This window comes from Garra rufa, chromosome 23 (assembly GCF_049309525.1).
Source record: "Garra rufa chromosome 23, GarRuf1.0, whole genome shotgun sequence".
In the NCBI taxonomy this organism is placed as follows: Eukaryota; Metazoa; Chordata; class Actinopteri; order Cypriniformes; family Cyprinidae; genus Garra; species Garra rufa.
In genome coordinates, this window is record NC_133383.1 from 24,933,011 (window position 1) to 24,945,292 (window position 12,282).

At 33.7% G+C, this 12,282-nt stretch overlaps 1 protein-coding gene across 2 annotated transcripts in view; it reads right to left on the reverse strand.

Moving 5' to 3' along the window:
* Positions 1-3,146: 3,146 nt before the first annotated feature.
* dmtn (dematin actin binding protein) overlaps positions 3,147-12,282 on the reverse strand; it is an 11,724-nt gene continuing 2,588 nt past the window's right edge. Inside the window, exons 4-7 of one of the 2 annotated variants that reach the window (XM_073830058.1) lie at positions 11,071-11,124; positions 10,572-10,637; positions 10,178-10,258; positions 3,147-4,799 (exon numbers count right to left, since the gene is read on the reverse strand). In XM_073830058.1, coding sequence (XP_073686159.1) covers positions 4,686-4,799; positions 10,178-10,258; positions 10,572-10,637; positions 11,071-11,124 — 315 coding nt within the window. In that variant the 3' untranslated portion in view covers positions 3,147-4,685. Of the gene's footprint in view, positions 4,800-10,177; positions 10,259-10,571; positions 10,969-11,070; positions 11,125-12,282 lie in introns of those variants that run through there. The other variant, XR_012341819.1, reaches the window with a different exon arrangement.

The following is a 12,282-nucleotide window of genomic DNA, read 5'->3' on the forward strand; positions in this document are numbered from 1 at the left end:
GCCTGTGTTAATCTCTACTGATAATTCGTCACCTTCTAATGGTGACTTGGAAAAACCACTAAATTCTGATGGAATATGTCCCAAAAAACAGTACAAGAAACCATTTATTGATGATTTTAATGGTTAAAAGTTGATGGTTTGTAATATTTGTAATGGTATTTGTAGTGGAAACAATTAGAATTTCTGTGATGTTTTTTTTTTTTTTTTTTAAGGAGAGAGGATTGTGATTTGGTCTTAGTGACTTAGGAGTCCTCTTCACTACTCCTAATGTTTCCCAGATTTAGGAGCTAGTTTTAGCGCTAAAATGCTTTGTGAAATACTCTTAGAACAAAAATTTAGTCCTAAATTTAGGACTGACATGCCCATTATTTTTAAGATTTTCTCCTAAATCGCTGAGTTAAGAGCTACTTTTAGCCTTAAGATGTTTTGTGAATATGGGCCCTTGTTTATTAGCCGCTATAGAGGGTTTGCACTTACATCACGATTTGGTTACCCAAGATGCGCAGCCATATTGGAGACACTCTGATGTATACAACAGCATGGATTGCACGGTTAATGTATAACTGAATACGTTGTTCTGCTAATTTATGCTGTGTAAACCACAAATAGAAATGTGTGAAACATAGACTGTAAAAAATATGGACGTAGTATCCGTGACGTCACCCGTAGGATTCTGAAGCGCTAATTTGAAGCTCATAGTGGGCGGGATTCGGCCGCGCCATCTTGGAATCGCGTCATCGCGCGTCACTCCCGGATAATCAAAAATGGGCAAAAAGGCGGGATGTGGGTGGAGCTGGTTGCTGAAACCACGCCCGCCTAGAGCGACAGTGGTGACAGCAGCGGCAATCCCCCTGTCACTCAAGTGGCCACGCCCTTAATTATGCTGAACTTTAAGGCTTAATATAACTTAAACCGATGAGTTATAAAAAAATTCACCCCCCTCACAGTTGACATGAAGGGCAAAACTAGCTATATAGACCAAAACCATTTTTTGAACCAGGCTGTAAACATACTTTTTTCTGCTGTAAAGTTGGGCATTTTAACATGGAGTGTCAATGGGATTGACTCCCTTTTGCAGCCAGCCTCAAGCGGCCAGTCGATGAATTGCAGTTTCAGTCACTTCCGTGTTGGTTTCACGAGGGAGACCGGAAGGTTGCCCCTTGGTGTGAAAGCTGCTAAATCATATCGGCTGTATCCGAAATAGCCCCCTATACCCTCAAATAGGGCACTATTTGAGGGGACAGCCATTTTAAGTGGTGTTCGAAACCATAGTGAACGTTCCCGAGTGCACTCATTCAATCCCACAATGCACCGCGAAAACGAGTGTACAACCGATGTACGCTCAACAGCTAGAGATAACCCATAATGCACTGTGAGAGTCGCGCGCTGACTGAATTCCCGCGTCTCTCCAGACGATGGCGCCCGCAGCTGAATCGTCCATCCGTTCATTTTACAACGCGCTCCTCCACTGCGTAATACAGCGTACAACACGGGTACAAATTCGTTGTAAATTGATTATTAAATTGTTTAACCAGGGTTTATACATGACACAGTTCAAGATACAGTTGACACAGTTCAAGATAAATCCTTTAATCTTACTACTCGAACTATCCGTTTTAAATTGTTAAACAGTATAGCAATACTATGCAAAAGCGGCAATCCTTCCGGTGCACTTAGTGTCCGAATTCACTCACTCATTTTCATTCACTCCTTCAAGTGGACTGTATGAGTGGACTAATGTAGGGAATGGTGAATAGGGTATAGGGGGCGATTTCGGATACAGCCATAGAGAAGGGCTTAGTAAGCAGGAAAGGGCAAAATATTTTGACAAACTAAAGTTAATAGGTGGTAAAGACACATACGAGCAGTATTAAGATATTAGCCTATTATTTCACCTACCTGACCGGAAATGATAAGAACAAACAGGAATGTTGTCAAGATTCTTGCCCTGGAAATCCTGGTTCAGTTTGGCCAACCACAAACTCCTTTTGTTCCTCAGTTTTTGCACTCTTCTCCTTGATTTATAACTTTTGGAAGTCTATACTCCAAATGTTTTTCCCGGTCCAACCGATTAGTACAGCCCAAAACATGACAATAATTGAATTTTCACCAGCAATAATCAGCTAAATATATCCTTTTTTTTTTTCTGTTCAGTGGCATTGTTTATGTTCAGTGCCGCCAAAATGGACGATTGATTATGCGTCGTGAAAACACTCTATAGGGAAATAACTAGAGGAATAACAAAGTGCAGTAAACGATAAAACTGTTTGCACTACAAACCAGTTTGTTCATAATAAAGATAACACATTACAATAATATGGTAAATCACACCAGTTTGCATTATCAAGCAGCAAATCGAGCTGTTCAGGTTTTATCCACCTTATTCCTCAACGCGGAAATAAGCCTATAGGCGAGACTTCCGGTTCATTAGCCGCTAAAGGGAAATAACAAGAATAACAACGTACTGTAAATGGTAAAATTGTTTGAACTACAAACCACTGTGTTCATAATTAATATAATACATTAAGATACTATGGTAAAACTCACCAGTTTGCAGTATCAAGCAACAACGTAGCGGATGACACCAGAAGCCACGTTCAATTTACAAATGGCCGCGAAAAATAAGGTAGATATGTTTATAAACTATTTTTTATAAGTATATAATGTGTGAGAGGGTCTCAGAATAAACTCTTACCACGGTCATGGGCCTGTGATAGTATTGAACACTGCTGACACCTTGTGTTCAGTGAAAAAACTGACTAGACCGGAAAAAAAATCACTAAGTTAAACGCTTTTCTAAAGCTGAAAGTGCCTGCTAGTCTCTACATAAAAAGGTAATTAAGTTTTGAAAAAAGATAAATGAAGTAAATAGTTTAAACTTTGTAATTAATACTGTTATTTCCCTCATTTGTTGATTAAAATCGGTGAATACTTGGCACACACTGAATGTTTATTTTATTTAGCACTAAATGGTCATTATTTTAACAATGCTAAAACATTAAAGGCCAGTTAATTGGTAAAAAAAAAGGTTATTTTATACATAAAAATGTTAAAACAATAAATAAAAAAACAGCTGAGGTCAAAAGTTTACATACACCTTGCAGAATCTGCAAAGTGTTAATATTTGACCAAAAAAAAAAGAGGGATAATGCAAAATGCATGTTATTTTTTATTTAGTACTGACCTGAATAAGATACTTAACATAAAAGACGTTTACATATAGTCCACAAGAGAAAATAATAGTTGAATTTATAAAAATGAACCTGTTCAAAAGTTTACATGCACTTGATTCTTAATACGGTGTTGTTACCGGAATCATCCACAGCTGTGTTTGTTTGTTTAGTGATAGTTGTTCGTTCATGAGTCCCTTGTTTGTCCTGAACAGTTAAACTGACTGCTGTTCTTCAGAAAATTCTTTCAGGTCCCACAAATTCTTTGGTTTTTCAGCATTTTTGTGTATTTGAACTCTCTCCAACAGTGACTGATTTTGAGATCCATCTTTTCACACTGAGAACAACTGAGGGACTCATACGCAACTATTACAGAAGGTTCAAACACTCACTGATGCTTCAGAAGGAAACACGATGCATTAAGATCCGGGAGGTGAAAACTTTTGAACAGAATGATTCATTTTGACCTAACAAATGTTTTCTTGACACAAATTCTAACATGAAGCTTTTATTTTTTTCAACATTACAGCATGTTACATAAAAACGGTGATGAAACACAGACCTATGAACAGACACGTAATCGATGGACAGTCTCCATTGTAAGCGTGCAAAGCATGATTCGATAACACCTATGCCGTTTCAAAAGACACCGCAATGGAGACCAACTACTAAAGGCAGTAAAAACGTAAGTATGCATCGACAACAGACATTTGAAATTCAAGAAAAAGAGTGGCTTTGTGTGGAACAAAGATCTACTAGTGTTGTTCAGTAATTACAACCTACTGTATGAAGCACCAACAGTGTACAAGAACCGAAAGCCAGAGCTTACCAGCAAGCCTGAGCTTGGATATTTCATATTAGTCCACAATTTAACACTGTTGCTATTAGCACGAATAGAAGTCATACATCGCAGTGCTTTAATCTGTAAAACTGAATTAATTATGTAGACTTAGTGTCCATGCATGTTTTATTTTTTATTTTATTTTTGCTAGATGTTAGAAATGTACATCTGGTGATTGTTAAAGCTGAATTTTTACATATCAACACCAAGAATAAATAAAAATAACATGAGATATGTACAGTGCCATACATATTTGGGATACAATAAATTAAGTTATAGTTAATAGTAGTGAACTCAATTAAAAAAAGTGATGGTTTCACGATTAAAACTTTGTGTAAATATATAGGCCTATTATTATAAACATCTCTGGGCACTTTAAGAATTTAGATGAAATAGATGTAAGGCTTAATGAAACGGCTGGAGCGGTTTGTGAAATTGATATTCCATTACTAATAATCTGATTTTTTTCTGATATGGAGTGACTGTAGGGATCTTTATTCTGTCTTTATTATGTACATGTACAGAGACTGGGTGAAATAGCATCTTGTAATGTGGCGTCGTCGTCCTTTGCTTATCTTGAAATGTCTGCATAGCATCCGTATTAGATTAGAGTGGATATTACTGGAGTCTCTGGAGGGCGAGAGGTTCAGTGTCCAAGTCCAAATGTCCAAATGTTAGAAAAGGGACACTTTCTTCTTCAGGTCGTTCCGTTTCCATAGTGACAGACGATCGAATTCTGTGATGGACATTCCGAATAAGGTCTGGAATTCCTCTGGAGACAGATGACGCTTGAAAAACAAAATTAAAACAAATAGTTTATATGTGCAGTCAGAGACAAAAAACCTATAGGGGACGGGGAAAATCTCCAACTTAACATCTGCAAATATCGAAATCATTATTTATTTATGTTACAATAATATTTACAATGTTTATTAATGCTATATTAATGGCATTATGATGTCAATAAAATATTTAAAAATTAAAATGTTTTTTAAAAATTAAATAATATATATAAAATATAATATAAAATTAAAATAATATACTTTTTATTTATTAAAAAAGTAGTAGTAATAATAATAACAAATTATTTAAAATATATTAAAACAATTATTAAAGGGGTCATCCGGTGCCACATGCACTTTTACAAGCTGTTTAACTGAAATGTGTGTTAGGAGTGTGTGTACACAACCACCCTAGAATGACAGAGATCCACCCAGTAGTTTTCTTTTAATTTAGTAAAATAATTTGCCTCTTCTCATATCGAGCCGTTCTCAGATGCCTGTCGTTGTGCAGTAAGACCGACAGAGTCCACTCCTGCGATAGTTGATAGACAGCCGTGTTTTAGCATAGACCCGCCCCGAGTGGAAACTGACAGCACTGAGGGAATGTGGCCGCCGATCTACCTAAATGGGTTCATGTTTACACGAATCATTTCTCATCATACTGCATTATAAACGAGGGTCAGTATAAAGCTTAGTTTTGTAAGTCTATAGATGGTTTAAAACGGTGTCTGTTAATGATTAAGATGTAAGGTTAACGCAATACCTGCAAACATGTTTACAGCCCGCAACTGCATACGAGTAAAGACTATAACACTCACATTAATGTATTTCAATATAAGGACAGGGTAAGTTATGTTAACCGATCCCTTCTTTGCTCTTGTTCAATCAGCTATGCCTCAGTAAACACACCGCGTTCAGCTCTGTACCACAGTAAACATAGTAAACACACCGCGTTCGTCTTTTTACCACAGTAAACACACCGCGTTCAGCTCTGTACCACAGTAAACACACCGCGTTCAGGTCTGTACCACAGTAAACACAGTAAACACACCGCGTTCAGCTCTGTACCACAGTAAACACAGTAAACACACCGCGTTCAGCTCTGTACCACAGTAAACATAGTAAACACACCGCGTTCGTCTTTTTACCACAGTAAACACACCGCGTTCGTATCTCTCTCAGCAGGGGCGGACTGGGACAAAATTTCAGGCCGGGAAATCTCACACTCATCCAGGCCATCCCAAAAACCCACAACAAATTCTGAAACCATGGACAATAAAAAAGTATAATCCACTGGCTGGTGCCATGCAAAATAATTAAAGATTATCTCTTGAACCTCCATTTACCTTTTTATAAAAATTTAAGTATTACATTAGTACCATGTGCTATTGTTTTATTGCCTAAATGTCAAAACTGTTGGCCTACAATAATAGCTACATCTTGAATATAACTTTAGTAAAATCCTAATACTGAATTTTATTTTTGCATTATCATGGGTCATGTTTTGTCCTTAGGAAAATTAACCATGGTTTAATTAGGCCTATGGTAAAAGTATAGTAGTAACTGTGTTTTTTTTTTTTTTTTTGGCATTTTGATTACAATTTGCAATTTTGAGTTTTACTACAAATACCATTTACTATAAATACCAAGTGTAGCAAAACCTTTGTTAATTTGTGGTTACCATAGTTTAACTATAGTAACAATGTTTTTTGGTTTTTAGTGAAAACATGGTTAATTTTTGTAAGGGTTGTATTGTTGTTAGCCTTATATTAGCTCCCTCTAAACGTGTTAGAAAACAATGTGAATATTTGTCTGCTAAGTTCCTACTCTTTACAAGTTATGCCATTTTGTTAATTTTTCAGCAAATGGACTGCTATTGATAATATTTGCAAGCAGTTTAACTAAGTAAACAAAACTACAATAGTCTATTTACAGATGTATCTGACCTGTAAATGAAGTACTGAACAGGACAGTTTCGACTCTCTGCTCCACCTGGGTGCTCCATTCTTGAGTCTTGCATTCTTTTGGCGGACGCGCGGATGGGCGGAGCGTGCGCGTGGCGAATTGGTTGTCAGTCAAGACAAACCGGATTACGATTTATTAGAGTATTATTATTGAATGGCGAATTTGGAAATAATCACTTTAGTACATTCGGCAGGCAACAGAAACAACAACAATATATGAAAATAAAATATAAATTAAAAAAATGGCAGCGGGCCAAATTGGCTGCCAGGCCACCGGGAATTGTCCCGGTTCTCCCGATGGCCAGTCCGCCCCTGTCTCTCAGTACTCTACCCTGCCAGTACATAAAAAGATAAATCAAAGTGACATTAAGTTTACTAACCATTCAGACACGTCCAGTATAAGCCGTAATTGCCGCACTTCTTTGCAGGTGTCATCTTGTTTCGGTTCCAACTCCGGTTTTTAAATTAAATTTTAAATGGATGGGGTTGAACAGTGTCTTCAAAGCCCCCCCAGTGCCATTTTTCCCCAAACTATACAACTATACCTAGGGCTGGGAATCGATTCCAAAAAGAATCGATTCCTCGATTCCGAGGCATTGGGAATCGAGAGTCGATTCCAACGTTTGGAATCGATCCTCTCAAGGGGAATCGACTCCTCATTCAGAGCCGTTTTCAGTTCAACAAAACTTACCTCTTAAACGGAAGGCTGCATTCCATGAAGGCTGCATATTTCGGCTGCAAGTCATCAAATGTCGATTGACGAAAATAAACGTAATAAAAATGAGTTTAAGGACGCAGCCTTCAGTTTGAGAAGCACCCATTAATTTGCCTCTTGCTCACTAATAGTTATTATAGTCTGATACATTTCCACAAAAAGATTCGTTCGGATAGATTATTTAAATGAACCAGTTCAAAAAACGATTCAGATGTTATTTTACGGGAGAACTGGCTCATGATGTCCACAATTTAGACGACAGAATAGATCATGACGTGTCTTGATCTTATTTACATCTTAAATAAATGCTATTTTTAATCTATCAGCCAAATGATAACTGAAAGAAAACGCAGAGAGCACGTATCAGTGGCCGAGAGCGCATCTGATTGACAGTTCTCGCCACGAGCTCTCATATCAGTGTTGTTGTTAAAGTTCTGTTTATTTTGTTTCAGTGTATAGTTTTGTCATTTTATACACGTCACATCTTGTTTTATTCATGCAATAAATGCATGTCCACCGCTGAGCTGTGGGTTATGACTAATTTCCTGGGCAACGAATTACAATTTGAAATCAGTCAGAGCTACAGAAAAATAGTATATATATATATCTTCTTTTTTTTTTTTTTTTTTTACAAATGAAGCTTAATATTATGAGAAGGTAACTTTATACAACCTTTACATCCTGCATACATTGCGAAATTAGCTTCCTCCAATCTAAAAAACAAGAATCGAAAAAGAATCGAAACAACAGTGAGGAATCGATTCTGGAATCGAATCCAATCGATTCCAGAACCAGGAATCGGAATCGGAATCGATTCCAAAATTTTCGGAATCGAACAGCCCTAACTATACCCCTAACTGTTGTCTAGGCAACACCCCGTGTGCTATGTAATGACACGCCCCACAGAACTGAGGGGCGGGGTGAGCAGAGGTTCATAAAATTTAAAGGGCCAGGTACTGATATCGCTTGCTGAGAACATAGCCATTTTTACCAGGTAAATGAGTGTTTTTTTTTACACTACCATAGAGAATTTTTAATCAAAGTATATTGCAAAGTTTTCATTAGGACCCTAAAGCATCATATTAACTTGTGGAAAATGGGCATCGGACGACCCCTTTAAGAAATATTTATAAAAACAATAGATTTAAAAAAAATCTTGAATAGATTTTCATATATTTAAAAAACGTAGTTGTAGTAATAGTAATAAAAAAAATAAACTATTTGAAATATGAACTAATAAAAATAGTCTTATTAAAATGTATTTATGTATTTGTGGTAAGAGTATTTGGAAAACATAATAATAAGAATAATAAGGATAATGAACTGTTTGAAAATGTTAAAATGGCTATTTGAAAATAGTAAAATTAATAAAAAATTGTTTTATTAAAATGTATTAATGTATTTGTGGTAGAAGTGTTTGGAAAACAATAATAATGAACTATTTTAAAATATTAAAATTAATAAATATGAATTATTAAAATGTATTTATGTATTTGTGGTAGGAGTGTTTTAAAAACATAATAATAATAATACTAATACTAATAATAATAATAATAATAATGAACTGTTTAAAAATGTTAAAACATTTTCAAAAGTTTTTTTTCATATTTCTTTTATTTAAAAAAAACCATCAATCAATTTAATATGTATTTATTTAAATGTAGTAGCAGTAACAATGTTAATAATAATTAACTATTTAAAATTATTATAATTAATACAAATTTCTATTAAAATGTATTAATGTATTTGTGGTAGGAGTGTTTTGAAAACATAATAAAAATTAACTGTTTTGAAATGTAAAAAAATATTAAGAAAAGTTTATTTTAATATTTCTTTTATTTAAAAAATCTATTTAATATTTATTTATTAAAATGTAGTAGTAGTAGTAGTAATATTAAAATTAATAATCAAAACAAACTGTTTGAAAATATTAAAATTAATTAAAAAATTGTTTTATTAAAATGTATTAATGTATTTGTGGTAGGATTGTTTGGAAATTATAATAATGAACTATTTACAAATATTATAATGCATAAAAAACATGTTTTATTAAAATGTATTAGTAGGAGTTTTTGAAAATAACAATAATAATAATAATAATAAAATAAATAATAAAATTATTCAAAAAGAAATGTGAAAATCTATTTAATATTCATTCATTTATTAAAATGTATTAGTATTAATATTAATAATAATGAACTATTTAAAAATATTAAAATGTATTAAAAAATTGTTTTATTAAAATGTATTAATCTATTTGTGGTAGGAGTGTTTGGGAAATATAACAATAATTACCTTTTTTTTTTCTTTATTATTATATGTGTATTTGTGGTAGGAATATTGGAAAACAACATTTATACATTTTCATAAAATAAATACATATTTATAATAAATGTTATTATTATTATTTTCCCTCAAACATGCAATCACAAATAAATAAAGAAATAAACCTGTTCATACGTTCAGTTACTATATATAATAATAATAATAATAATAATAATAATAATAATGTTTTTCAAACATGCCTACCATAAATAAATAAATAATTAATTAAATAAATATTTTCAAATTATTATTTTTTTTTTTCATTAATAAAACAATAATATAAATAATTATTTTGGCTAACACTTTTAAGCACATAGTAAACTGTCACAATAAAATAAAATATTAAAACTAAGGTTAACTAGTGCTTGTTTGTGGTTTACCTCTAATCTGGTCCTGTCAACACCTGGAGGAAGTTTACTGCGCCCTCTGTGGGTCACAATCAGCATTTCATATGGATATATCTGAAGGGAGATGAGATTTCATTACATTTTGGTAACATGATATGCGGTACTCATCCTTTTAGATTTACTGGACACAGAAACGGGCCGTCACACATTAACGGCTCACTCAAGGGAGAATGTTTACCACACATACAACCTCCAAAGTTTTCACTTCAATATTGTCTTCATTGACACTGCCATACTGAATTTTGCATTTAATGGATGCAAGGCTTAGAAGCAGCATGGATGTGAGTGAGTGAATGTATGGCATGGGGTTAGAAGAGCGAGCAATAGGCCATGAAAACTTTGGAGGGTCTCGTAAAATCTGCCTCACCTTCTGTTCCAGAATACTAGGAAGAGAGCTTCCTCTGTCCATTCTCCCACTCTGAGAATCGCCATTCTATGAAGACGCCACCCCAGCCCCCAAAAAATGCCCCCCCGGGACAAAGGAGATCAATATGAGACAGGTATATTCAGAGAGGAGGCTCTCACTACATGCAGAATAATGAATCAGCCTCATTCGACTCATTATTAAGTATGCAAACAGTGTGTGGAGATCAAATGAGTCTGAAGCCATGAAAAAGGAGCGTAGGCTAATGTCAGGGTAAAGATACATTAGTAGCAGGAAAAGGATGTGGTTTCCATGTCAGAGCCTATTAGCTGCTGCTGGCATATTAGAAAACCCAATAGCCATGCTTGTGAAATCAAGCAAAGCCAGCTTACCTGTACACCTGAGGAACATAGAAAGAAGAAAGATTATTGGAAATATTCAGAAAAATACAGTAACACTAAAAGCCATTAATATAGTTTATAGTTTACAAAAAAATGTTGACCATACCTGTTTTTGCTTTTCCATTGTCTGTGGAGGTGAAGTCTGCAGACTGCAGCTACATGCATTAATAGAAACAATTACACTCATTAGAGACTTAAAAGAGATATAAGAACATCAGGTGACATGTCAATATTGCTACCATTACAGCTATATTTAATACTGCAGCAAACCCACATTTTAAGTAAGCACTGTGTGAAGAGCTTAACCAATAAAACGGATAGAATTACATATTACAATTTATGCACACTCTTAAAGGCACAGAGGCTAAATAAATTTTGTTTATCTTAGGGTCAGAGAGATGGTGGAAAACTCTAAAAATGTTCTGAATTTATACTCATATTTAATATTACACGTAAAATTGTATGGTAATAATCAGTGAAGAAAGGGTTCATGTTTATTATTATAATTAATAATGTTAATAATTAATATTATGACTTAATACCCACATTTAATATTATATATACAGTGCAGACCAAAAGTTTGGACACACCTTCTCATTCAGGTGTGTCCAAACTTTTGGTCTGTACTGTAGATATGAATTCAACTGAAAAAAACTTGTGAAAAAGTATATTTCAGGTGGTCAAATAGCAAATAGTGGAGCTCTGCAGCCACCTACTGGTAAAAGTTATTTGTAGTTGTTGTTTTTTTTACTTTTAAAACTGGATTTTCCAAAAGATGGGCAAAAATCTTACACTAAACCATGTGAAATTATCCATGTTATCCCCATGAATTAAAGTTAGAAATGTGGGTCTTTTATAAAGTGAATTTTACATAAAAAAGCAGTTTTTGTATAAAAACTCATTTAAAAAATATTTATTTATTAATTTATATATATTTAAAAAATATCACTAACCCACTGAAAACTGCACAAATGTAGAGTAAAAACTTTAATAAACAGAAAAATATACAGTACAGACCAAAAGTTTTGGACACACCTTCTCATTCATTTGAATGAGAACGTGTGTCCAAACTTTTGGTCTGTACTGTATAAATACATATATTAAATAATAAACAACGACTACATTTTAATTATTGCAATAATGTTAATTAATATTATTAGTTTTCATATGTATTTATTGCAATTAATAATGATAATAATTAGTATTAATATAAAAAAAAATTACATTTGTTGAAAAAAGACTGCTATTTAGTTAATAATTAATATTATATTTAAAGACTATCATGTAATAAAATAATTAATAATTATAAAAAA